The sequence below is a fragment of the Centropristis striata genome, chromosome 3, assembly GCF_030273125.1.
Source record: "Centropristis striata isolate RG_2023a ecotype Rhode Island chromosome 3, C.striata_1.0, whole genome shotgun sequence".
NCBI classification, from domain to species: domain Eukaryota; kingdom Metazoa; phylum Chordata; class Actinopteri; order Perciformes; family Serranidae; genus Centropristis; species Centropristis striata.
The window spans coordinates 2635700-2659868 of NC_081519.1; the positions used below are offsets into that span (position 1 = coordinate 2635700).

The 24169-nt window shown below is 34.8% G+C and overlaps 1 protein-coding gene and 1 long non-coding RNA gene across 2 annotated transcripts in view; both read right to left on the bottom strand.

The window, feature by feature from the left end:
• Window positions 1-570: 570 nt before the first annotated feature.
• Window positions 571-24169, bottom strand: part of LOC131969112 (uncharacterized) — a 33997-nt gene continuing 10398 nt past the window's right edge. Inside the window, exon 2 of the long non-coding RNA XR_009394087.1 lies at window positions 571-2231. This is a non-coding gene — a long non-coding RNA (uncharacterized LOC131969112). The remainder of the gene's footprint in view (window positions 2232-24169) is intronic.
• abraa (actin binding Rho activating protein a) overlaps window positions 21697-24169 on the bottom strand; it is an 8100-nt gene continuing 5627 nt past the window's right edge. Inside the window, exon 2 of the mRNA XM_059330254.1 lies at window positions 21697-22134. Within this exon, the coding sequence (XP_059186237.1) occupies window positions 21697-22134 (438 nt within the window). The remainder of the gene's footprint in view (window positions 22135-24169) is intronic.

Below are 24169 nucleotides of genomic sequence, written 5' to 3' on the forward strand. Positions count from 1 at the left end.
ACTGTATGGAAATGATTATCTTTGTTCTTAATGAATTTCTGATATGCTGATATTTCAACTGACTATTTGTGTATTCTCCCCACTCCTTGGTGTGGGCTTAATTCAAACAAACTGAGCAAAAAAAAAAAAAAAAAGAAGATTTTTTGCAGAGTAGATACTCAAACATTCTGACCTGTTTCTTAACGAGACTTATTTTCTAAACTTAGAGGAAACATTACACTGTTGTTTCTTTATTGATGTTTGAATGCACATAATGGTACTTTGTGGTTTCAATCGAGTCGAGTAAAAAAAGGAAAAAGAAAATTTACAATCTAGCCATCTTTACCATCTGTAAGAATTGTACTGGAGTCCTGATGGGCTCCTTTTCCACCTGACAGCCTTTTAGGTTGACATTCTGCAAAAACCAGACATTTTCCATTAGAACTTCTCAGCTGAATGGCACCATGAGGGCCGATTGACAAAAAAAAAGACAGGAAACTTTTAGGGAGAGCTGTTCAAAACAAAGGTAACAAGACTCCCTACTTTTTTCCCTCAGTCACTAACCTGGAGAACATCTGTAACCATGAATACATTTCTGCAAACCACGCATAATACTGATTCTCTACATCAGTAGTTCTCAACCTTTTTGAGTTGCGACCCCCAATTTAACATGCATATTGTCCGCGACCCCCACTCACTGAACAGAATCTCACACGCACAGTTCAGATCACCCAAAAAAGACCCAAAATGACCAAAAAGAGACACAAAATGACTAAAAAAGACCCAAAATGACAAAAAAAAGACCCAAAATGACCAAAAAAGACTCAAAATGACTAAAAAAGACACAAAATGACTAAAAAAAGACACAAAATGACCCAAAAAAGAAACAAAATTACCCCAAAAAGACACAAAATGACCAAAAAAAGACACAAAATGACCAAAAAAAGACACAAAATTACTAAAAAAAGACACAAAATGACCTAAAAAGACACAAAATGACCCAAAAAACCCACAAAATGACCAAAACAAGACATTAAATGACCAAAAAGACTAAAACACATTAACACATGAACACTTTAACACAGTGGAGACAGAGCTGACTTCCAAAATGATTTGGCGACCCCAATTGGGGTCCCGACCCCAAGGTTGAGAACAGCTGCTCTACATTTGCTAAAACCTGAAATACATCCGTCCATCCATTTTCCTCCGCTTATCCGGGGCCGGGTCGCGGGGGCAGTATACAGTCATGGAAAAAATTATTTCGTTTTCTTCAGTTTCTTGTTCATTTTAATGCCTGGTACAACTAAAGGTACATTTGTTTGGACAAATATAATGATAACAACAAAAATAGCTCATAAGAGTTTAATTAAAGAGCTGATATCTAGACATTTAACATGGTTTTCTGGATAATGATTTTGGTTATTATCATGAAATGTTTGTGGAATATGAACGTTTCTGAACCGCTGCAACTCCTAAACAACATTTCAGACAAGTTGGGGCACCAAAACCACTCGGTTATGGTTATAGGTAAACATGACAGGCTCAGGCTTTAAGAACACTAATTCTGCACCAAACTTTTATCAATGTGATGCAAACACCAGTTTCCAGGTCCTGTTCTGGATTAGTTGGTCCCATCTACCTAACTTCAGGCTTTAAGAACACCAATTGTAATTATCAATGTGATGCAAAGACTGGTCTCCAGGTTTAAAGTCCTGGATTAGTTGGTCCCATCCACCGAACCTCCTGCCTGCATGCACAATACCAACATTTTTTCAGTGGCGACTGGGCTGATATATTTACATGTGCACAAGAATGTGAATGTGAAGTTCTCAGATTGAACAACAGTAACATTTGCATGGTTTGAAGCTGGTGTAACATCAGCTCCAAAAGTATTTCCCTCGTTTTCTTTGTCATTAAAGCCCAGGTTGCTTATTAAATCTACACTGCAAAAAAGCCAACTTGTATTTTTTGGCCTAAAACAGTGATTTAAGTTGGTAAAACTTGGAAATATAAATTATTGACATTTAGGGCAATAATGTAAGTTAGCACAACAAAGGAAGCCAGTTGTCTGCTCAAAAACAAGTTGGTGAGTTGTTGTTACTTATATCTTTAAGTTGGGGTTCACAACAAGGGACAATAGTTCTGATAACTCTTATTTCTTTGTTGGGAAATGCAGGAAAGCGGTGAAATTCGGTCATTAGCGAAAGCTAGCAGCTAACTGATGCTAGCGGCTAACTGATGCTAGCGGCTAACTGATGCTAGCGCCTAGCGGCTAACTGATGCTAGCGGCGCTGCTTGTTACAGCTACAAGAGTAGCCATTAGCGTATCAATGCTAACTCAAAATTGTGGTCGCAACATTAGCTGACATTTCATAGTGGCGTTACAATCGTGCCAATTCAGCACATTGCAGAAGTTAGCAGAAGTAAGGATTAAAAGTTATTACAATGTAAAATTATAAGTTAGTACAACTTACAGTTGAGTTGACAAAAATCTGAATTCAGAGTTGAGCAAACTCAAAAACAAAACTTAAAATATTTAGTTTAATTGTCCAACTTGAAATTTTATCGAAGTTTGTTGCCTTGAAATTTTGAGTTCACCCAACTTTTCTTTTTTTACAGTGTATTACTCAATGAGCTGCCAGCTAAACAGGCTACTGTTAGCATTCTTTCATTTGGATTAAAGTTGTTAGAGAATCAGTTTGGTTCAGATCTGCTCCAAAATTAAATTCTCTTCCACCCAAATTTTAGATAAATAGATATGAACTTTTTTCTGACAAACATCAGGCAACTTTTAAGTTTTGACCAACAGCAGCTGGTTATATTGAGGTTAATCTTACAGTAATTTGCATCCTGCTGCACCTCCAGTACTTTAGTTTATGTGTCTCATTCACATTAATGCCCTTACTGCAAAACAACCACTTTTTTTTTGTGCACATTGGTGCAGAAAAATGGCAAAAAGGTATACCTTTTTAGCAACATGGTCCCACAGGAATCCGTGAAATAGCCACGGAATCACTCAAATTTCCGTTTTTTGGCTACAATGCAAGTTAATGACAGTCATATCCCGTGGCTATTCCAACATACAAAGTGATTATGTACATTCACTGAGTGAATATTTAGAAAATAAAACATATATTTCTGGCTAGAAATGTGATCAAAATCCATTTTTATGCAGAAACTAAGTCAAAATATAGCTTTTTTGTCACTAAAAATGAGAGAACTGTCCGCCATGTTTTTGTTCTGACCGCCGGGACCTTGAAAGTCACGTGACTTGGAACAAACCAATAGGAACAAATATCCATGGAATAGCCACGGGATATGACAAAACGATAGAACTGGATGTAACCCTCTTATGTGTTATATTTGCAACCTGTGTTCACATTTGCAACATTTCCAATTCTTTATTGAGCATGATAGTGTTTTGAAAGTAAAATAAAAAGATTCAAAATCACATTTTATGTTGGACTAAAGGACTAAAAAAGACACTAAATGACAAAAAAAAGGCTTCAAAAGACACAAAATGACTAAAAAAAGACACAAAATTACCAAAACAAGAAAAAATGACCAAAAAACATCACAAAATTACCAAAAAAGACACAAAAATGACCAAAAAAGAAACAAATGAGACATTGCATTGTAGCGAAATCCGTGTCAGTTTCACAGAAATTTGAGTAATTCCGTGGCTATTCCACGGATTCCTGTGAGACCAGGTTTCTTTTTAGATGTTGTTGAGTTTAGTGATGGTATATTTGGCAACTCTAATTATTCACAAAAACAACGTGCAGGCAAGGCAGAGAAGTTTCCGTCTGTTTTTGCAGAAGATCAACCAAAAAGAAGCGAATCTGGGTAGAATTCCCTTTGAAGTTCTTTAAAAAAGAAAAAAAAAACAACTTCTGTTACCTGAGCTGAAATTGTCCATATCTTTTTCCCTCTTAAGTGCGTGGGTTTCACTGATTAGAAGGAAAGAGAGCACTATTTGTGTCCTTTTCTTTTTCGAGTGACAGTGTGTACATTTCATATCATATCATGTTCTCTCTGGGGGAGGAGGAGGTGGAGGAGGAGGAGGTGGAGGAGGAGGTGGAGGAGGAGGTGGAGGAGTGGGAGGATGAAAGGGGAGATGCAGCTCCTCTGTGGCTGTTTTTACGAAACAGTGGCTGGTGGATCCCAAAAGCAACACATCTCCTCCAGTCTGCTGCTGCAGAGGCAGCGCTCCCAAAACTTTCCCCTCAGAGGCCTTCCTCAACCCAAACCTCCAAAATAAAAGCGTTCCCTCCACCTGCCATCTGGTAGATATTCTCACATTACCTCCAGTGGAAACATTTTGAGGTTGGGTGAACCCAGAGTGAGTCGAAGTGCCGTGGAGTTTTCTACTTGTGTTTCTCAAACGTTAAATTACGTCTCACCTCTCTCTATGAGTTCACATTTGAACCTGGTCTCACAGGAATCCGTGGAATAGCCACGGAATCACTCAAATTTCCGTGAAACTGACACGGATTTCGCTACAATGCAATGTGTCATTTGTTTCTTTTTTGGTCATTTTTGTGTCTTTTTTGTCTTTTTTTCGTCATTTTGTGTCTTTTTCTGGTAATTTTGTGTCTTTTTTTGGTCATTTTGTGTCTTTTTTGGTCATTTTTGTGTCTTTTTTGGTCATTTTGTGACGTTTTTTTGTCTTTTTTTCGTCATTCTGTGTCTTTTTTTGGTAATTTTGTGTCTTTTTTTGTCATTTTGTGTTTTTTTTGGTAATTTTGTGTCTTTTTTTGTCATTTTGTGACGTTTTTTGTCATTTTTTGGTAATTTTGTCTTTTTTTGGTCATTTTGTGACGTTTATTGGTCATTTTTTTCGTCATTTTTTGTATTTTTTTCGTCATTTTGTGTCTTTTGGTAATTTTGTGTCTTTTTGGTAATTTTGTGTCGTTTTTTGGTAATTTTTTGTCTTTTTTTCGTCATTTTGTGTCTTTTTTTGGTAATTTTGTTTCTTTTTTGGTCATTTTTGTGTCTTTTTTGGTCATTTTGTGACGTTTTTTTGGTCATTTTTTGGTAATTTTGTGTCTTTTTTGGTCATTTTGTGACGTTTTTTGGTCAATTTTTGTATTTTTTTCGTAATTTTTTGTCTTTTTTGTGTCTTTTTTTTAGGTCATTTTGTGACATTTTTGGGTCATTTTTTAAAAAATTTTCATCATTTTGTGTCTTTTTTTCGTCATTTTGTGTCTTTTTTTTAGTCATTTTGTGTCTTTTTAAGCCTTTTTTTTGTCATTTAGTGTCTTTTTTAGTCCTTTAGTCCAACATAAAATGTGATTTTGAATCTTTTTATTTTACTTTCAAAACACTATCATGCTCAATAAAGAATTGGAAATGTTGCAAATGTGAACAAAGGTTGCAAATATAACACATAAGAGGGTTACATCCAGTTCTATCATTTTGTCATATCCCGTGGCTATTCCATGGATATTTGTTCCTATTGGTTTGTTCCAAGTCACGTGACTTTCAAGGTCCGGGCGGTCAGAACAAAAAACATGGCGGACAGTTCTCTCATTTTTAGTGAAAAAAAATCAATATTTTGACTTAGTTTCTGCATAAAAATGGATTTTGATCACATTTCTAGCGAGAAATATATGTTATATTTTCTAAATATTCACTCAGTGAATGTACATAATCACTTTGTATGTTGGAATAGCCACGGGATATGACTGGCATTAACTTGCATTGTAGCGTAATTCGTGTCAGTTTCACGGAAATTTGAGTGATTCCGTGGCTATTCCACGGATTTTGAATTAAGCGAATCCGTGGCTATTTCACGGATTCCTCGTGTCAACTCGTTTGTACTCCGGCCCCAAATCTTCTAAGCATATCCTCTTTTATTTTCCCAATAATGGTTGATAAGTCATTTAAACTACAGCATTCACAGCCTTAAATTCCCATCTTTAAACCACCTAAAGGCCCCTAAAATACGACATATAAGGTGAAGAAGGGGATGTTTTGGTTTTGGGATACTATGAGACAGTTTTACAGGCCTTCTCATGCTGTCAGGAACATGTGATATGGGCAACTTTTGGAAGCAATGCTGATGGAAAATCAATTTTCTTGAGTGACAACAAAGTTTTTCCAAGCATGCTGTAGATTATTTTACTCTGGTTAAACATGTTTTATCCTGATTGACTCGATCACCTGGCCATTTAAGGATTTCACCCTTCCATATTGTAATCTTTTTAACTCATTTCATGTCAGTTGTTAGCCTAAGCTAATGTTAGCAGAGCGTTAAGCACCATCTGCGTTGCGTTCCATTTGTTGCTCATGTATTACTTACTGCCTTGAGGACCTGAATGTTATCAGAAGAAGTGACAACGTGGTGTAACCTTAGTTAAATTCACCGCACTGTCATTTAAAACACGAGTATATTTGCAGATTCTTTGGCAAACTGTTATATTGTTGAGTAAATGCACAATTTGGTGTATTGTTATTCTATTCCAGCTGTCAATAAAATAGTTTAACTCCATCATTAAATGCTTTGATTGTGTTTGTCTACGTATTTATTTGTTTAATTTACGGTGATAATTATGAGGGGCTCTATGGGCCATCATGGATTATTCCCTCTCACATTCACAAAGAATACCTCTCACATTAACAATGTTACCTCTCACATTCACAATTTTCCTCTCACATTCACAGTTTTACCTCTTACATTCACAATTTTACCTCTCACATTCACAGTTTAACCTCTCACATTCACAATTCTACTTTTCACATTCACAATTTTACCTCTCACATTCACAATTTCACCTCTCACATTCACAATTTTAAATCCCACTCTCACAATTTTACCTCTCACATTCACAATTTCACCTCTCACATTCACAATTTTACCTCTCACATTCACAATTTTACTTATCACATTCACAGTTTTACCTCTCACATTCACAATTTTCCTCTCACATTAACAATGTTACCTCTCACATTCACAATTTTCCTCTCACATTAACAATGTTACCTCTCACATTCACAATTTTACTCTCACATTCAGTTTTACCTCTCACATTCACAATTTTACTCTCACATTCAGTTTTACCTCTCACATTCACGATTTTACCTCTCACATTAACAATGTTACCTCTCACATTCACAATTTTACTCTCACATTCAGTTTTACCTCTCACATTCACGATTTTACCTCTCACATTAACAATGTTACCTCTCACATTCACAATTTTACCTCTCACATTCACATTTTTACCTCTCACATTAACAATGTTACCTCTCACATTCACAGTTTTACCTCTCACATTCACAATTTTACCCCTCACATTCACAATTTTACCTCTCACATTCACAATTTTATCTCACATTCACAATTTTACCTCTCACATTCACAATTTTACCTCTCACATTCACAATTTTACCTCTCATATTCACAATTTTACCTCTCATATTCACAATTTTACCTCTCACATTCACAAAGAATACCTCTCACATTCACAATTTTACCTCTCATATTCACAATTTTACCTCTCACATTCACAAAGAATACCTCTCACATTCACAATGTTACCTCTCACATTCACAATTTTACCTCTCACATTCACAATTTTACCTCTCACATTAACAGTTTTAGCTCTCACATTCACATTTTTACCTATCACATTAACAATGTTACCTCTCACATTAACAATTTTACCTCTCACATTAACAATTTTACCTCTCACATTTACAATTTTACCTCTCACATTCTTAATTTCACCTCTCACATTCACAATGTTACCTCTCACATTCTCAAATTTACCTCTCACATTCACATTTTTACCTCTCACATTAACAATGTTACCTCTCATATTCACTGTTTTATCTTTCAGATTCACAATTTTACTCTCATATTCAGTTTTACCTCTCACATTCACAATTTTACCTCTCACATTAATGTGACCCATGTTAACCCAACTGATATTTTGAATGCTTAAATATAATAATAATAATATTAATAATAATAATAATAATTATTATTATTATTACAGTTGTTCTGTTGCCAAATAAATAACAATAACATTTTTAGTTTCAAACAAGCTTTTGAAAGATTTCTAAAATATTTATGTTTTCTCGTTTTTATGACAGGTGGTCAATAAAATTTGTTAAGCAAAGTAAAAAATTAATGCACATAAATTCCTAAATTTAACTTGTTACCAGGACGATACAAACACTGGAAGTGACAGTGACGTTACTTCAAATAACATTGTCAGCTTTTTTTTTTTTTTTTTTTTTTTTACATAACATGGAATCACTCAAGGAGGTTACTGCATTATGTATGTTTGTTTGTTTATTTAGCTGTACAGAAAACACGGAGACAAATTCCATTCCACTATTGTTGAATAATTTATTGAACCCGTTTCACAGACGGGCGATAAAAAAATGTCCCTCCAATGTCTATCCAAAGAGAATGGTTTCTATAAAATATCTCTAAAAATGTAACAAATGTGCAATAATACCTAATAATTCTGTTTTCAGGTACTTTAAGAACTGTTTTTCCCATAGTTGAGTGCAAAATAAGGCATGATTTTTAATGCATGTTTTAAACCAAACACACATCATTGTAATGTCCGAAGCACATAGACACAACAGAAATAGCTGGAATAAATTAACTTCAAATACATCACAAAATATCCATAATAGGGCACATTAAGAGTGTTTTACATAAATGTGAAACATATAAAAGGAAAGTTACACTGTAAAAAATGTTTGTAGAAATAACAGTAAAACACTGTCAAATACATCAGAAATAGGGCATAAAATGAAAAATTGTATATCACTGTATTAGCCACTTTTAATTACCGTAAATCAAAGAATAGCACAAATCTTTTAATTTTTTCTGTCATAAACTGGAAGAAACACACAGTTTTGCTGTAAAATATAAAATATTTATGCAAAATTTATGGAGAAATACCATGATGTGTGAATGAATGACACAATTACCCTAAAAATAACAGGATTATTCTAAATTACAGTTTTTGCTGATATTTACATTTAAATTTAGAATAGAAAATCCACTCACTGTATTTTTTACAGTGAAGTTCTGGCAACCACATATTAAACAGATTATTTTTTACAGTGTACCGTGTACGCCACTTGGACCACATGTAGAATTGTTATTCTGGAGTTGCTCTTCTCTAATGCTCTGACCCATAATGCAACTGACCCGGCCTCACATTTCGACCTCACATTTCCCACAATGCCCTCAAATCAGACCCTTATACTTCACAATAAAAGTCCCTCAAAAGGAAATACATTTTAATCTATAAGACATATTTATAAACCCTTTAAAAATCTTATTTATTGCATTTTAATAACCTTTTAATGACTTTATGAACGTGAATGATTATGAATTTGTATGAAACAAAAACAAGCACAAATAAACTGTCTCAGAGACAGTTACAGTACGTTTTGTATTTTCTGCATAAAGGAACTACTATCTAGTCTTTAACTACCTCCAGTTCCTTTTATAAGACCTTTTCCAGTTCTCCAGAGGTTAACACTGACACATTGTGGGATCGTCTGCACACACTGCAGTGCTGGCAATATTCAAAATGATTCCCTTGAGGCACACCACACTTTACTGCTCTTATCTCAGAATAACTTCCATTAAAATATACTGTCTCTTACTGTGAGTAAGATAAGTCTTTATTCATGCAGCTGCAGCTGGTTCAAAGCCATAACAATTCAAGTTATTGCACGGCAGAAAAAGGACCAAAACTCTGAACTAAATTCTGCTCAATATTAATTTAATCGCTTTATAAAATACAGTAAATTATCTGGTTTTGAGCTGCTACTGATAAGAACACATGTTATGATGAGACTGTTAATGTGGAGTAAATCAAATATAGCAGTAAAAAGTAGTAAATACTCCAATCACTATATCACTTTAACATTTATTTTAAACACAACTGTAAATGACCTTTAGCAAGGTTCCTATTTATGTTTTTGCATTATTTAGCTTGTTTTTCATGTTTGTATATTTTCTAGGTGTTTTACAATGTTGTGATGCTTTTATTTTGAAAAGGTGCCATCCAGTGTGAAACGGGTGCTTTTAGTTTGAAAGGAAGTGACAGGAAATAACAGGTGGAACGGTGAAATTATTGCTCTTACGGTGGATTCACAAGGTGACCAAGGAATGTCTTATTTTTATTTTCATGGAGCGATTTTAAATAAATCTAGTGAACTATCAGTTAAAGCAGCTGTTCTCAACCTTGGGGTCGGGACCCCAATTGGGGTCGCGAGATGATTTCTGGGGGTCGCCAAATCATTTTGGAAGTCAGCTCTGTCTCCACTGTGTTAAAGTGTTCATGTGTTAATGTGTTTTCGTCTTTTTGGTCACTTTGTTTATTTTTTAGTCATTTTGTGTCTTTTTTTGGTCATTTTGTGTCTTTTTTGGTCATTTTGTGTCTTTTTTTGGTCATTTTTTGATCATTTTGTGGTCAATTTGTGTCTTTTTTGGTCATTTTGTTTGATTTTTTTGGTCATTTTGTGTCTTTTTTTAGTCATTTTGTGTCTTTTTTGGTCATTTTGTTTCATTTTTTCTGGTCATTTTGTGTCTTTTTTTAGTCATCTTGTGTCTTTTTTGGCAATTTTGTGTCTTTTTTTGGTCATTTTGTGTCTTTTTTTGGTCATTTTTTGATCATTTTGTGTGTTCAATTTGTGTCTTTTTTGGTCATTTTGTTTGTTTTTTTGGTCATTTTGTGTCTTTTTTTAGTCATTTTGTGTCTTTTTTGGTCATTTTGTTTCTTTTTGGGGTCATTTTGTGTCTTTTTTTGGTCATTTTGTGTCTTTTTTGGTCATTTTGTTTCTTTTTGGGGTCATTTTGTGTCTTTTTTGGTCATTTTGTGTCGTTTTTGGGTTATTTTATGTCTTTTTTTGGTCATTTTGTTTCATTTTTTTGGTCATTTTGTGTCTTTTTTTAGTCATTTTGTGTCTTTTTTGGTCATTTTGTTTCTTTTTTAGGTGATCTGAACTGTGCATGTGAGATTCTGTTCAGTGAGTGGGGGCAACATGTATGTTAAATGACCGTCATTCAGCCACGAATGCTACTAAACATACATTCAAACCACAAAAACAATATAGAGCATGTATGTTATGCAGTAAACCAGTAATTTATGAACTTTATGCAAAAAGCAAATTGTGTTTTTGACAATGTACCTAGGTAACTCATATATACGTAAATCGCCTTCAAAATAAAAGCACTGCGGTTTTATTGATTTCTAATTTCTGGGTAACCACCCGCCCAATGCCCAGGTCTGGTCTAAAGTGACCCGACTAAGTTTTTATCTTCTATATCTTTGCAATTAATTAATTTCATCATTCAGTTTTGCAGGTTTTCCTTCATCATACATGCTATTTTTTTGTTTTCATTTCTTAAAAATGTCGTTAAAACCTGACAAAGAAGACACAAATATTAACTATCCTATTTTGTTAAATTGGTGTTTTTCCAATGGAAATTATTATTTGGTGTCTCTAATAAGTCTCAAATGTTAAAATAAGTGATTTTCAAATGTAATCTGGTGGTTCTAACAACTCTTTTAAAGTTAAACCTTCAAAATAAGACAAACACAGATAGTTACACATATACTCAAATTGTTAATTTAGTGAATCACTTTTTTTTATCATACGCTTCTAATGCACAAGGTCATTTTAGACCCATGTATGTAAACTTGATGTAATAATACAAAAACTATTTTCCTTCATAAAGTATGAAAGGAAAAATGGATATAATGATCTTTTGTAATAATGCGGCTCATTTTTGCCCCATGTTGTGCATTAGAAGGTTTAAGTTTATATGTTATTATGCATCAAAGGGTTATAACGCAGTATAAAGCATCATTATCTCCGTCTTCATTAAGCTGACCGACGGATAAAAATCCCAAAAACTTCACTGAACCTCAATAACCTGCAGAGCTCTTGTGGGAGCAGATGAGAGGGGAAGGAAGTTAAAAAAAATAAAAAATAAAAAAAGGGAAAAAAGACACAAGGGAGAGGAAGGAAAAACACAATAACAAGAAAGATGGAGGGAGAGAGAGAGAATGAGATGAGCGGCGGAGGAGAGGAGGGATTCATTTTGTTTGACAGTCAGCAGCTAAGGACGAATCCTCTCCGTCTCTCTACATCCCTCGCTCTCTACCTCTTTTTCTCTTTTTCTCTATCTCCCTTTTTCTCTTATAGTATCTCTCTTTTCTCTCTTTCAATCTTTCTCCACACATCACTCATTATTTCTCTCTCTCTCTCTCTCTCTCTCTCTCTGGCAGACGTCCAGACTCCCTGGCGACCAAACTGATCAGCTCGTATTAAGGTCTCTCTCTCTCTCACACACACACACACACACACACACACATACATGCACAAAGCAGTTGCGTGACAGTGAGGCAGGTCACACTAGGCAGACACACACGCACACACAGAGGCAAAGGCATGACTTGCATGCACATGCGCAGACTGACAGACAGAGAAGACACTACATCACACACACACACACACACACATTCCTGTACTTCAATCATTGTGAGGACCCTCATTGTAACAGTGAATTCCCTTGCAAGGTTATAATAGTTTTGGATTTTTCATTAGTTTTAGTTTCAATTTTGTTGGGAATTTTGTTTTCAAATCCAGTTAGTTTTAATGAGTTTGTAGAGTGAGTTTGCTAGTTTTAGTTTAGTATTTCTTTTTTTGAAATGCTTTAGTTTTAGTTTAGTTTGTATTAGTTTTAGTTTTTTGTAATGGGGTATTTGTTGGGTGGGAGATTAAAAGAGGTCACAGTAAATTTTGCCTTTATTTCCTTTGTCTGATCCATCTTCATTATGTGTGAAAAAAGTTGACAAAGACGAAAATGATATTTTGACATTTTCACTGTAATTTTAGTTAGTTTTGTAACCACACAATACAGTTTCAGTTAATTATCATTATCATGTAACCTTTAACCCTTAAAACAAAGTCTGAAATCTAAAATAAAAAAGCCTTTAAAGAAGTGAGGACCGGCCGAAACGTCCTCACTTTGCAAAAATGTCCTCACTCTGTTGGTTAAAAACATGTTCTGGTCCTCACTATGTAGGAAATACAAGAACACACACACACACACACACACACAGACACACACACACACACACACACACACACACACATTCTTGTACTTCTATCTTTGTGAGGACCCTCATTGGAACAGTGAATTCCGTTGCAAGGTTATAATAGTTTTGGATTTTTCATTAGTTTTAGTTTTAATTTTGTTGTGAATTTTAGTTTTCAATTTCAGTTAGTTTTAATGAGTTTTTAGAGTGAGTTTGCTAGTAAAAATGCTTTAAAGGCTTAAAATAGCTGCTTGATTAAAAGAGGTCACAGTAAATTTTGCCTTTATTTCCTTTGTCTGATCCATCTTCATTATGTATGAATAAAGCCGACAAAGATGAAAACGAAGGACATTTTCACTATAATTTTAGTTAGTTTTGTAACCACACAATAAAGTTTCAGTTAATTATCATTATCATGTAACCTTTAACCCTTAAAACAAAGTCAAAATCAAACAAAATCTCAAAAAAGCCTTTAAAGAAGTGAGGACCGGCCGAAATGTCCTCACTTTGCAAAAATGTCCTCACTCTGTTGGTTAAAAACGTGTTCTGGTCCTCACTATGTAGGAAGTACAAGAACACACACACACACACACACACACACACACACACACACACACACAGGAGTGCTAGCGTGACTGGCATGCACAAAGACACAAAGACAAATTCAGTAAAATTGGATGAAGCAGCAGGAAGCCCTCACGTGGTGCAAATGCAAATTGTGACATAAATCATTTTCTCCACGGGGGAAATTACATTTTTAAACAACAGCATGTTTCACCTCACACTCTGATTTACTGTAGAAAGAGTTCACACAGGCGCTCATCACCCTGGACAGACTGCCGCTGCAGCGCCCTCTGCTGTATCGCTGGTTTCTAGTTTGACATTTTCACAATAATCAAATAACACAGACTGAACTTTGATTTGATTTAGAACTCCAGAAACGCCTTCAGCCGTGATCCCTCTGAGCCCTCCTTTCATCCTGTTTTTATACAAATAGTCTAGACGGATTTCAGAATAAAGGCCTTCTATAAGAAGTGAGGAGCATTTATGGGTACAAGTCAGGAACCGGCCTACTTTACTTATTTCAAGGGTGCTGAATCCAAAAAAAATGGTTCCCAAGCGAAATTTTGAGTTTTTGACCTTCTAATTTGTATCAAATGGCCACCAAATTGCCCATCTTGCTCAGTCGTTGGACCATTTCCCCTTAGTTTTATTGTAAGTAGTCAATCAAGATGAGGAAATTAAGTTTCTGGATCTATAGTCTAGAGTCAGAGCAAGAATATAGTGGAGGCTCAGTGCCTTTTTATGCATATATAGATATATATGCAAAATACCAAGTGGAACATTTAAAAGTGATTGATTGAATATTTATGTCGGCCTTAAAAAATGACACAAATAATGCTTAATTTCACCTTAAAAGTTGGTATTTTTGCATATATATAAATATACATAATATATACATAATGAGTTTATGTTTCTGTGCATCTTATTAGCGTTATTTTGATTTACCCTATGTGAGGGAATATGAGTTGTGGGGGTTGGAGTTCTGTGTATATCCTCTGTAACCTGTTGATTAAATGTGAAAAAAAAATATAATAGAAAAAAAAAAAAAGAAATTATGTAAATAGGCCTTGTTTTTGTGTCAACTTGCTGACCTAACTGTCCCAGCTTCTGCTCTCCTTCACCTCTTCTTCATATGTCTCATTAGGGCCTCGGGGCAATCGCACCGAGCACTGGTCCCATACAGCAATAGCTGTGGGGACCAGTGCTGCACTACTGTTATACTGTGGATTTCTTCTTCTTCCTCTTCCGGACGCAATTTCGTCCCGCTACTAGTCCTACAACTTGAAGAGTTGCAGGACAAATTATATATCAAAACGTGCGGTTTGATCGGGATCGGTGTGCTATTACTTTTCTCTACAGAATATGAATTTTTTCTGCCCAAATTTTGCATTGAAATGAATGGGACGGCCGAAAAAAAATGAGCGAAAAAGAACAATAATTGGAGATTTTTAAACATCTACTTCTCCGGCATAATTTCACCTAGAGACTCCATTTAAACTTTAAACAGTAGACACAAGTCTTGTGTATCGGTGTATTAATCCACGTTTTGATAGGTCATATAGTTTTTTATCAATCCCTGATCAATGACCATGATCATTTTTGGAGAAATTCTGAGATTATAATGGGTGTGTATTGCACGGAATGTTCGTGTCACAGTGTGTGACATCATCACCAGAGTGTAGAGGGAGAGAAAAAACTGTCAAAAAATAAATTTGAAAACTGCGCTCCAGGCCGCAAATTCCACTCTACAGAAATAATTTATACATAGAAACGTAGGAAAATTAGTCTTCTCCCTCACAATCCTCTGGTAAAGCTGTCAGAGTTATAGTTTGGGCGTAGGACGCACAGATGATCCACCAACACCACCAACAGCCTCATTGGCGCCCATATTAAAAACGCAGGAAGATTTCTGGAAAAAAAAGTTTTTTTAGATCGCTCTAACAAAGCTATTTTTTCATTTTTCTTTAAAAAAAACCACATGTAGACGTTCAGGAAGAACTCAGGACGCTCAAAGTGAAGTCAGATCAATGATAGGTATTATGGTTTTGCCAAAAATGCTTTCTGTTCAAGGCCAGAAATTCCAGTCTGTCCACCTCTGCTGTCACTGAGCCGGAACAGGTGTCAGTTAATTCTGTTGATTGCTTTGATCTTTGATGTGATTACAGTTACAGATACACACACACACACACATGCACTAAAGTGCGCACACTCCTCACACATGCATACATATACTTCAAACACACACACACACACACACACACACACACACAGGTAACTTTATGTGATTTTAATTACACACACACACACACACACACACACAGGTAACTTCATGCGATTTTCGCTACACACACACACACACACACACACACACACACATTTTGAGGTTAAAGGGCATAGTTTGAAATCTCTGAAGAATCTCATCATAGTGTACACACACCGGCAGTAGCCCCCGTGGCCCTTTCAGAATTTCCCCAGAGGAAATTTTCTAGTTTTATTTCTCCTCCTCTTCCTCCTCCTCCTCCTCCTCCTCCTCCTCCTCCAAGGAGGATAACTGATAAATCTGTGATTAGCTAACAGTGTGGAGTGACAGCAGCCGAGTCCAGCAGGGCTTCAGACGTCTCTCTCTGCTGCTTAAGGGCTCTGCCGTGAACTTCTGGAGACTTCCCCAGGGATTTTTCAGCAAGTCTGCCACCCTGTATACTTCTCACAGTGAATTGCCCATAATGCATTGCAACAGTCTCATTTGTAAATGAGGACGCTGGGGAAGCGTCCGAGAAGCTCTCAGCGAATCAGGACCACCAGGTAGAAATGTAAAGTTAAAACCACGGATATAAATAATCCTTCTGACGTGTTTTGTTGGGTTATTTTTGACAAGTGGGAATGTTAATCTTAACCCTTTGGAGTCTGGGGCTATTCTGCTGGTTTTGGACTCCTTTTTTTCATTCTGCCTGTATAAACCACCTAAAAAGTGTTCACGCTGCCACGTTGGTATCATTGTTTCCATATGACCTGATTAATATTTTTTCATTTTCGAAAAAATGTGCAGATTTATGAGATTTAAAGTGGTGAATCTGGGAGAAAAAAGTTGCTTTTTTCACACTTTTTTCTCATAAATCTGCAACTCTTTTTGCGCAGATTTGCCACTTTAAATCCCTTAAATCTGCGACTTTTTTTCATGTAGATTTTCCACTTTAATCTCGTAAATTTGCAACTTTTTCTCCCAGATTCACCACTTTAACCCTTAATAAGGCACTCATTGAAATACTTGTAAATTCCAAATTTCAACCCTAGAGAATATTGGAGGATATTACATACTGCCAGAATGTGTAAAAAACAAATTCGAAAATAATATTTGGAGAAAAATGTTTACTAGATTAAAGTGGCAAATCTACAAGAAAAAAATTTGCAGATTCATGAGATTTTAAGTGGTGAATCTGTGAGAAAAAAGTTGTTTTTTTCCCACTTTTTTCTCTTAAATCTGCGACTTTTTTCGCACAGATTTGCCACTTTAAATCTCTTAAATCTGCAACTTTTTTTTCTTGTAGATTTTCCACTTTAATCTAGTAAATTTGCTACTTTTTTCTCGAAATATTACCTGAAGTTACCAAATATAGTTCTTCGCCTGATAAAGGGTTAAAGTGGGCCCAGAGGGTTAATAAAGGAAAACAGGAAATCAGAGTTTAAATTTCAGTCTTTATTGACTTCCTTGTAGCCTGTGCTAATTTCATTATTATTATTATTATTATTATCTGCCGTGTTGATGTTACTGCAAGAAGTGGAAATGTTATGTAAGGTCATTTTGTGTCTTTTTAAAGTAATTTTGTGTATTTTTCTAATAATTTTGTCTTTTTTTTTAGTAATTTTGTGTGTTTTTTTGGTCATTTTGTGTCTTTTTTAAGTAATTTAGTGTTTTTTTCAGTAATTTTGTGTCTCTTTTTTGCAATTTTGTGTCTATTTCTAATAATTTTGTGTCTTTTTTAGTAATTTTGTGTATTTTTTTGGTCATCATGTGTCTTTTTTAAGTAATTTAGTTTTTTTCTGTCACTTTGTGTCTGTTTTGGTAATTTAGTGTTAATTATATAGCGTTTTTTTGGAAGTGGACATTTTTAAGCAGGAAGGGTCTGAAAGGGTAGTAAATGAGAGTGGGCCCAGAGGGTTAATAAAGGAAAACAGGAAATGTGTCTTTTTTTAAAGTAATTTTGTGTCTTTTTCTAAGAATTTTGTCTTTTTTTTGTAATTTTGTGTATTTTTTGGGTCATTTTGTGTCTTTTTTGGTCATTTTGTGTCTTTTTTAAGTAATTTAGTGTTTTTTTCAGTAATTTTGTGTCTTTTTTTGGTAATTTTGTGTCTTTTTCTAATAATTTTGTGTCTTTTTTTAGTAATTTTGTGTATTTTTGGGGTAATTTTGTGTCTTTTTTGGTCATTTTGTGTCTTTTTTAAGTAATTTAATGTTTTTTACAGTAATTTTGTGTCTTTTTTGTAATTTTGTGTCTTTTTCTAATAATTTTGTGTCTTTTTTAGTAATTTTGTGTATTTTTTTGGTCATCATGTGTCTTTTTTAAGTAATTTAGTTGTTATTGTCATTTTGTGTGTATATTTTAGCAATTTTGCGTCTTTTTTTTAGGTCATTTTGTGTCTTTTTTAAGTAATTTAGTTTTTTTCTGTCACTTTGTGTCTGTTTTGGTAATTTAGTGTTAATTATATAGCGTTTTTTTTGGAAGTAGACATTTTTAAGCAGGAAGGGTCTGAAAGCGTAGTAAATGAGAGTTAATAAAGGAAAACAGGAAATCAGAATTTAAATTTCAGTCTTTATTGACTTCCTTGTAGCCTGTGCTAACACTCTGAACACAGCAAAAGTGAAAACATCCCACAGTGTTAATGCTAAATGTTCTAATGACTAAATGTGTGTGTTTATATTTACAATAATCTCAATCTGTGCACGATACGCCACACTGCACAGTCTCTGTAACAAAACTGTTCTTCTGTAAGAAGACTCGCAGGCTTTCACTTTGAAAGAAGAAAATGTTCAACATTTTTAACCCCTCTAAGTTTCATTTAATAACACAATAAACAATAAATGTCCTAAATGTTTCAAATGAGGTAAAACACATTTCACTATACAATCATTTATCATCTATCACACGTTACAAAGACATTCAAGAGACTTTTTCAAACATAAATTAACACTTAAGATCTTCACTGCTGGCAGGTTGACAAGATAAACAGTTGTCCCTCTAAGACAGGGGTCTCAAACTCGCGGCCCGCGGGCCAATTGCGGCCCTCGTGATGATATTTTGTGGCCCCCACCTTGATATGAAAGTTTAATGTGAGTTTTCTATGAATGTCTCTTTACCGTGTTGTGTGTGGAAGGTCCCTTTATTGCTCCAGCTGGAGCTTTGTTTACCTTGTTGCTATGACGACGTTAACAAAAAGAAAGGCAGCTGCTACCGGACCGTTTATTATCTGCTGTGTTGTTGTTACCGCAAGAAGTGGAAATGTTATGTCATGTCATTTTGTGTCTTTTTATGGTAATTTTGTGTCTTTTTTTAAAAGTAATGTCTCTTTTCTAATAATTTTGTGGTTTTTTTTAGTAATTTTGTGTCTTTTTTGGGTCATTTTGTGTCTTTTTTAAGTAATTTTGTGTTTTTTCAGTCATTTTGTGCCTTTTTTTGTAATTTTGTTCTTTTTTTAGTAATCTTGTCTTGTTGTTATGTTATGTAATGTCATTTTGTGTCTTTTTATGGTAATTTTGTGTCTTTTTTTAAAGTAATTTAGTGTTTTTTCAGTAATTTTGTGTCTTTTTTTAGTAATTTTGTGTTTTTTTCAGTCATTTTGTGTCTTTTTTTAGTAATTTTGTGTATTTTTTTGGTCATGTGTCTTTTTTAAGTAATTTCGTTTTTATTGTCATTTTGTGTCTATATTTTAGTAATTTTGCGTCTTTTTTAGTCATTTAGTGTCTTTTTAAAGTAATTTAGTTTTTTTTCTGTCACTTTGTGTCTTTTTTTGGTAATTTTGCGTCATTTTTTGGTCATTATGTGTCTTTTTAAAGTAATTTAGTTTTTTTTCTGTCACTTTGTGTCTTATTTTAGTAATTTTGCGTCTTTTTTTAGTCATTTAGTGTCTTTTTAAAGTAATTTCGTTTTTTTCTGCCATTTTGTGTCTTTATTTTTGTAATTTTGTCTCTTTTTTTGGTCATTTTGATCCTGCCTCTAACGGCCCCCAGGTAATTTGAGTTTGAGACCCCTGCTCTAAGAGATCTAACAGACATTTGGTAAACATTATATACTTAAATCTTAAATCTAATGGTAACAGAGCTGTTATTTATCCACCAGAGACTTTCGGTGAAGCGTTTCTTGAGCCGCAGCCTGAGAAAAGCTTCGGAGCATGACTGGCATTGTGGCGGCTGCTTGACACTTCTAGCAACATAGTTAACAAGGCGAGCATGGTTAGCATGCTGAAGATAGCTTCCTTTCAGCGGATGACCTGTCAGGTATATGAGACGAACTAATGAGCCTGGTGTGAGACTGTGTGTGTGTGTGTGTGTGTGTGTGTGTAGCCTCCACACTCACATTTAATAATTTATGTACATTAAAGTTTAAATAGGACTGTTTTCTGAGGTTTTGCCTCTGTTTCCCTTTTTTTTTTACTGTTAAAATGATAATTTCCTTCCAGTGTGCATATCCCTAAAGCTGTGTGCACATGTTCATAATCTTTAACCCTTTATCAGGCAAAGAACTATATTTGGTAACTTCAGGTAATATTTAGAGAAAAAAGTTGCAAATTTACTAGATTAAAGTGGCAAATCTACAAGGTAAAAAGTTGCAGATTTAAGAGATTTAAAGTGGCAAATCTGCACGAAAAAAGTTGCAGATTTACAAGAAAAAAGTGGGGAAAAAGCAACTTTTTTCTCACAGATTCACCACTTTAAATCTCATAAATCTACGCATTTTTTCTCGTAGATTTGCCACTTTAATCTGGTAAACAGATTTCTCAAAATATTATTTTCGAATATTTTTTTTACACATTCTGGCAGTATGTAATATCCTCCAATATTCTCTAGGGTTGAAATTTGGAATTTCAATGAGTGTCCTATTAAGGGTTAAAATGGTGAATCTGGGAGAAAAAAGTTGCTTTTTTCCCACTTTTTTTCTCGTAAATCTGCAACTTTTTTCGCGCAGATTTGCCACTTTAAATCTCTTAAATCTGTGACTTTTTTTCTTGTAGATTTGCCACTTTAGTCTATTAAATTTGCAACTTTTTTCTCAAAATATTACCTGAAGTTACCAAATATAGTTCTTTGCCTGATAAAGGGTTAAACATTAGTCATACTGTAATATTTCTCTTTCTCTGCCACAAAATCCTACACTGAAAAAAAACATTTTTTGACCTTGTAATTATTATTTCAATCATCTATATAAATTCTACAAAGAAATATGAATTCAATGCTTTTTACTTTAAAATAGCAGTTTTTCATGTAGTGCATTACTTAGTGATTGTTTGTTATTATGTGTCCTCAGTTTTGTCTGTAAATTGAATCATTCCTTCCAAGTAATATTCATTAATAAACCAGTTCATTGGCTTAATTAGTTGATATTTCCAAGTTAAATGTAATTGAGGGACATCAGTGAATCTGCAGTTTACTTGTGTATTTTCATTAAAAAAACAAGTGGTTCTGTTAAATAAATATCACTTAGAAACAGCCTGAGTAAAGATTACAAACAATTTTTTTCAGTGTAATTTTTAATTTCTTGTGTGCAGGATGTAGCGTTGTGGTTAGCGTGGATAGCATTATTTCTTTGATGTGGAGGAGCTGATGTGTGAGATTTGTACACTGCAAAAAAGGTGTTTAGTCTAAAAACAAGATAAAAACACTTTTACACGTGGCTATTTCACGGATTCCCGTGAGACCAGGTTCACAAAATCTGTGTACAAATCTCACACATCAGCTCCTCCACATCAAAGAAATAATGCTAACCATGCTAACCACGACGCTACATCAACGCGACACCCCTTTTTGCAGTGTAGGTTTGTTTGCATGTGCGTGAAAGTCCCTATAAGTCCGTCCTCAGTCCCTTAACGTAATGATGACATCATCGTCCTGTCCTTTCCACAGCATCTCCCCTTCAAAGTCCACCATCTTGTGCTTGCGGCAGCGCAGCAGGATGCCCACCACCTTGTCTGAGATCTTCACGTAGCGGTCGAAGAGGCGTCCGAAGCTGATGACGGTCCGTCCCTCTCTGTCCTGGACGCCCATGTCCCTGATAATCCACACCATCTCCTCCATCTCCCTGTGGATGTGTTTCTGGGCCCGGTCGCCCCGCTCCGCCGTCTTGGAGCCGTCTTTGGGTCGGCCGTAGCCGGAGTCGCCCTTGCGGAGGCGCTGGGCCATGGCGTAGTCGTGGTCGAACTCCTCGCTGAAGGGGTTGAGCTTCTGGCCCTCGATGTGCTGCACGGACCACTGCTGCCAGCGGTTCTTGATGTCGCTCGTAGTGGCGATCTTAATCTGGGGATAAAAAGACGTCGAGTAGGTTAACATCACGCTTTAACTCTCTGGAATCTTTTGGCTATTATGTCCGTTAAAACATCTGTTAACCCTGTGGAGTGTCCAACAGCTCCAAATAATCCAGACTTGTTGACTCCATCAGACTAGAAAACAAAGCAGCGTGGAGCCCTACTGTAAAAGTCACAAAATGACCAAAAAAAAGACACAAAACGACTAAAAAAAGTCACAAAATGACTAAAAAAAGAAACAAAATGACTAAAAAAACAACACAAAATGACTAAAAAAGACACAAAATGACAAAAAAAGACACAAAATGACCAAAAAAGAAACAAAATGACTTAAAAAAAGACACAAAATAACAAAAAAAAAAGACACAACAGACACAAAATGACAAAAAAGACACAAAAAAGACACAAAATGACTAAAAAAAAGACACAAAATGACCTAAAAAGACAAAGGTGAGATTTTAAACCCAAAATTTACATCAATTTAACTCTGTGGAGTGTCCAAAAGCTCCAAATAATCCAGACTTGTTGCCTCCGTCAGACTAGAAAACAAAGCAGCGTGGAGCCCTACTGTACATTTACCTCTAAAGTTCTGGCTGTAAACTCCATGAGGCCAGTTTCAGTTTGATGATGATATACCAAGTAAAACTGGAGACAAGCTCAAATAGATTTAGTATCAAATGATATAACTGGATGGAACCCTCTTATATGTTAGATTTGACACCTTTGTTCACATTTGACACATTTAAATTCTTTATTGAGCATGATAGTGTTTTGAAAGGAAAAAAAAGATTCAAAATCACATTTTATGTTGGACTAAAGGACTAAAAAAGACACAAGATGACTAAAAAAAGACACAAAATGACTAAAAAAAGACACAAAAAGACACAAGATGACCAAAAAAGATACAAAATGACTAGAAATATGACACAAAATGACAAAAAAAGACACAGAATGACAAAAAAAAAGACACAAGATGACCAAAAAAAGACACAAAATGACTAAAAAAAGACACAAAAAGACACAAGATGACCAAAAAAGATACAAAATGACTAGAAAAAAGACACAAAATGACCAAAAAAAGACAGAATGACTAAAAAAAAGAAACAAAATAACAAAAAAAAAGACACAAAATGACCAAAAAAAGACACAAAATGACTAAAAAAAGACACAAAATAACAAAAAAAGACACAAAATGACTAGAAAAAAAGACACAAAATGAGAACACAGAATGACCAAAAACCCCCACAGAAGACACAAAATGACAAAAAAAACAAAAAGACTTACAAAGACAAGAAAAGTATTCAAAAATGGACAAAATAGCCCTATAAGACTCCATAGAGTTAAAAAAATTCTTTACCATGACATGTTGGTATTAGTTTTTTCAGCGTTACCTCACCTATGTCCTGATAATTCATTTTTAACTTTGAGTTACTTGATCAAAAATTTTGACCCCAAAAGAAACTAAGGAAAACATAAAATCTGATCTTGAAAATGATGTTTCAAAACACAGAATTTTAAATATCGCAAATATGAATACAGGTTGCATATAAATAAAGCTGCCAGGAACCCAAAATACAAACAAAAGACACAGGTGTTGTGTTTTTTTTACCATTTGTAACTGTCTCTCACTATAATTCAAACTTTAAGTTATTGGCTGTCCATTTTTTGTTTGTTATATGAAGTGCATTGAAGCGGAACTAATGTTCGCTAATACGTTCCCACACGGCATCTAAATAATAGAACACCGCAGCGCTAAAAGAGATTAGATCAAAAAGGAGCAACAGGTGCATGCTAACACATATAAATTTCAAGAATCAAAAAGAAGAAACAGAAAATTGAAGATGATCGAAGATTAAGCCCCTTTAATTACAAGCAGCCTACGAGGTGTGTTTTGTATTTCCTTTTCTAGCTTTCTGCTGTGATTTAGACTTTCTCGCTTAAATGAATGAATGAACTATAATGCAATTCGTGACCTAATTACTATGTGAATGAAACGATGTGTTTTTCTATGCCGTTTTGTATGCATC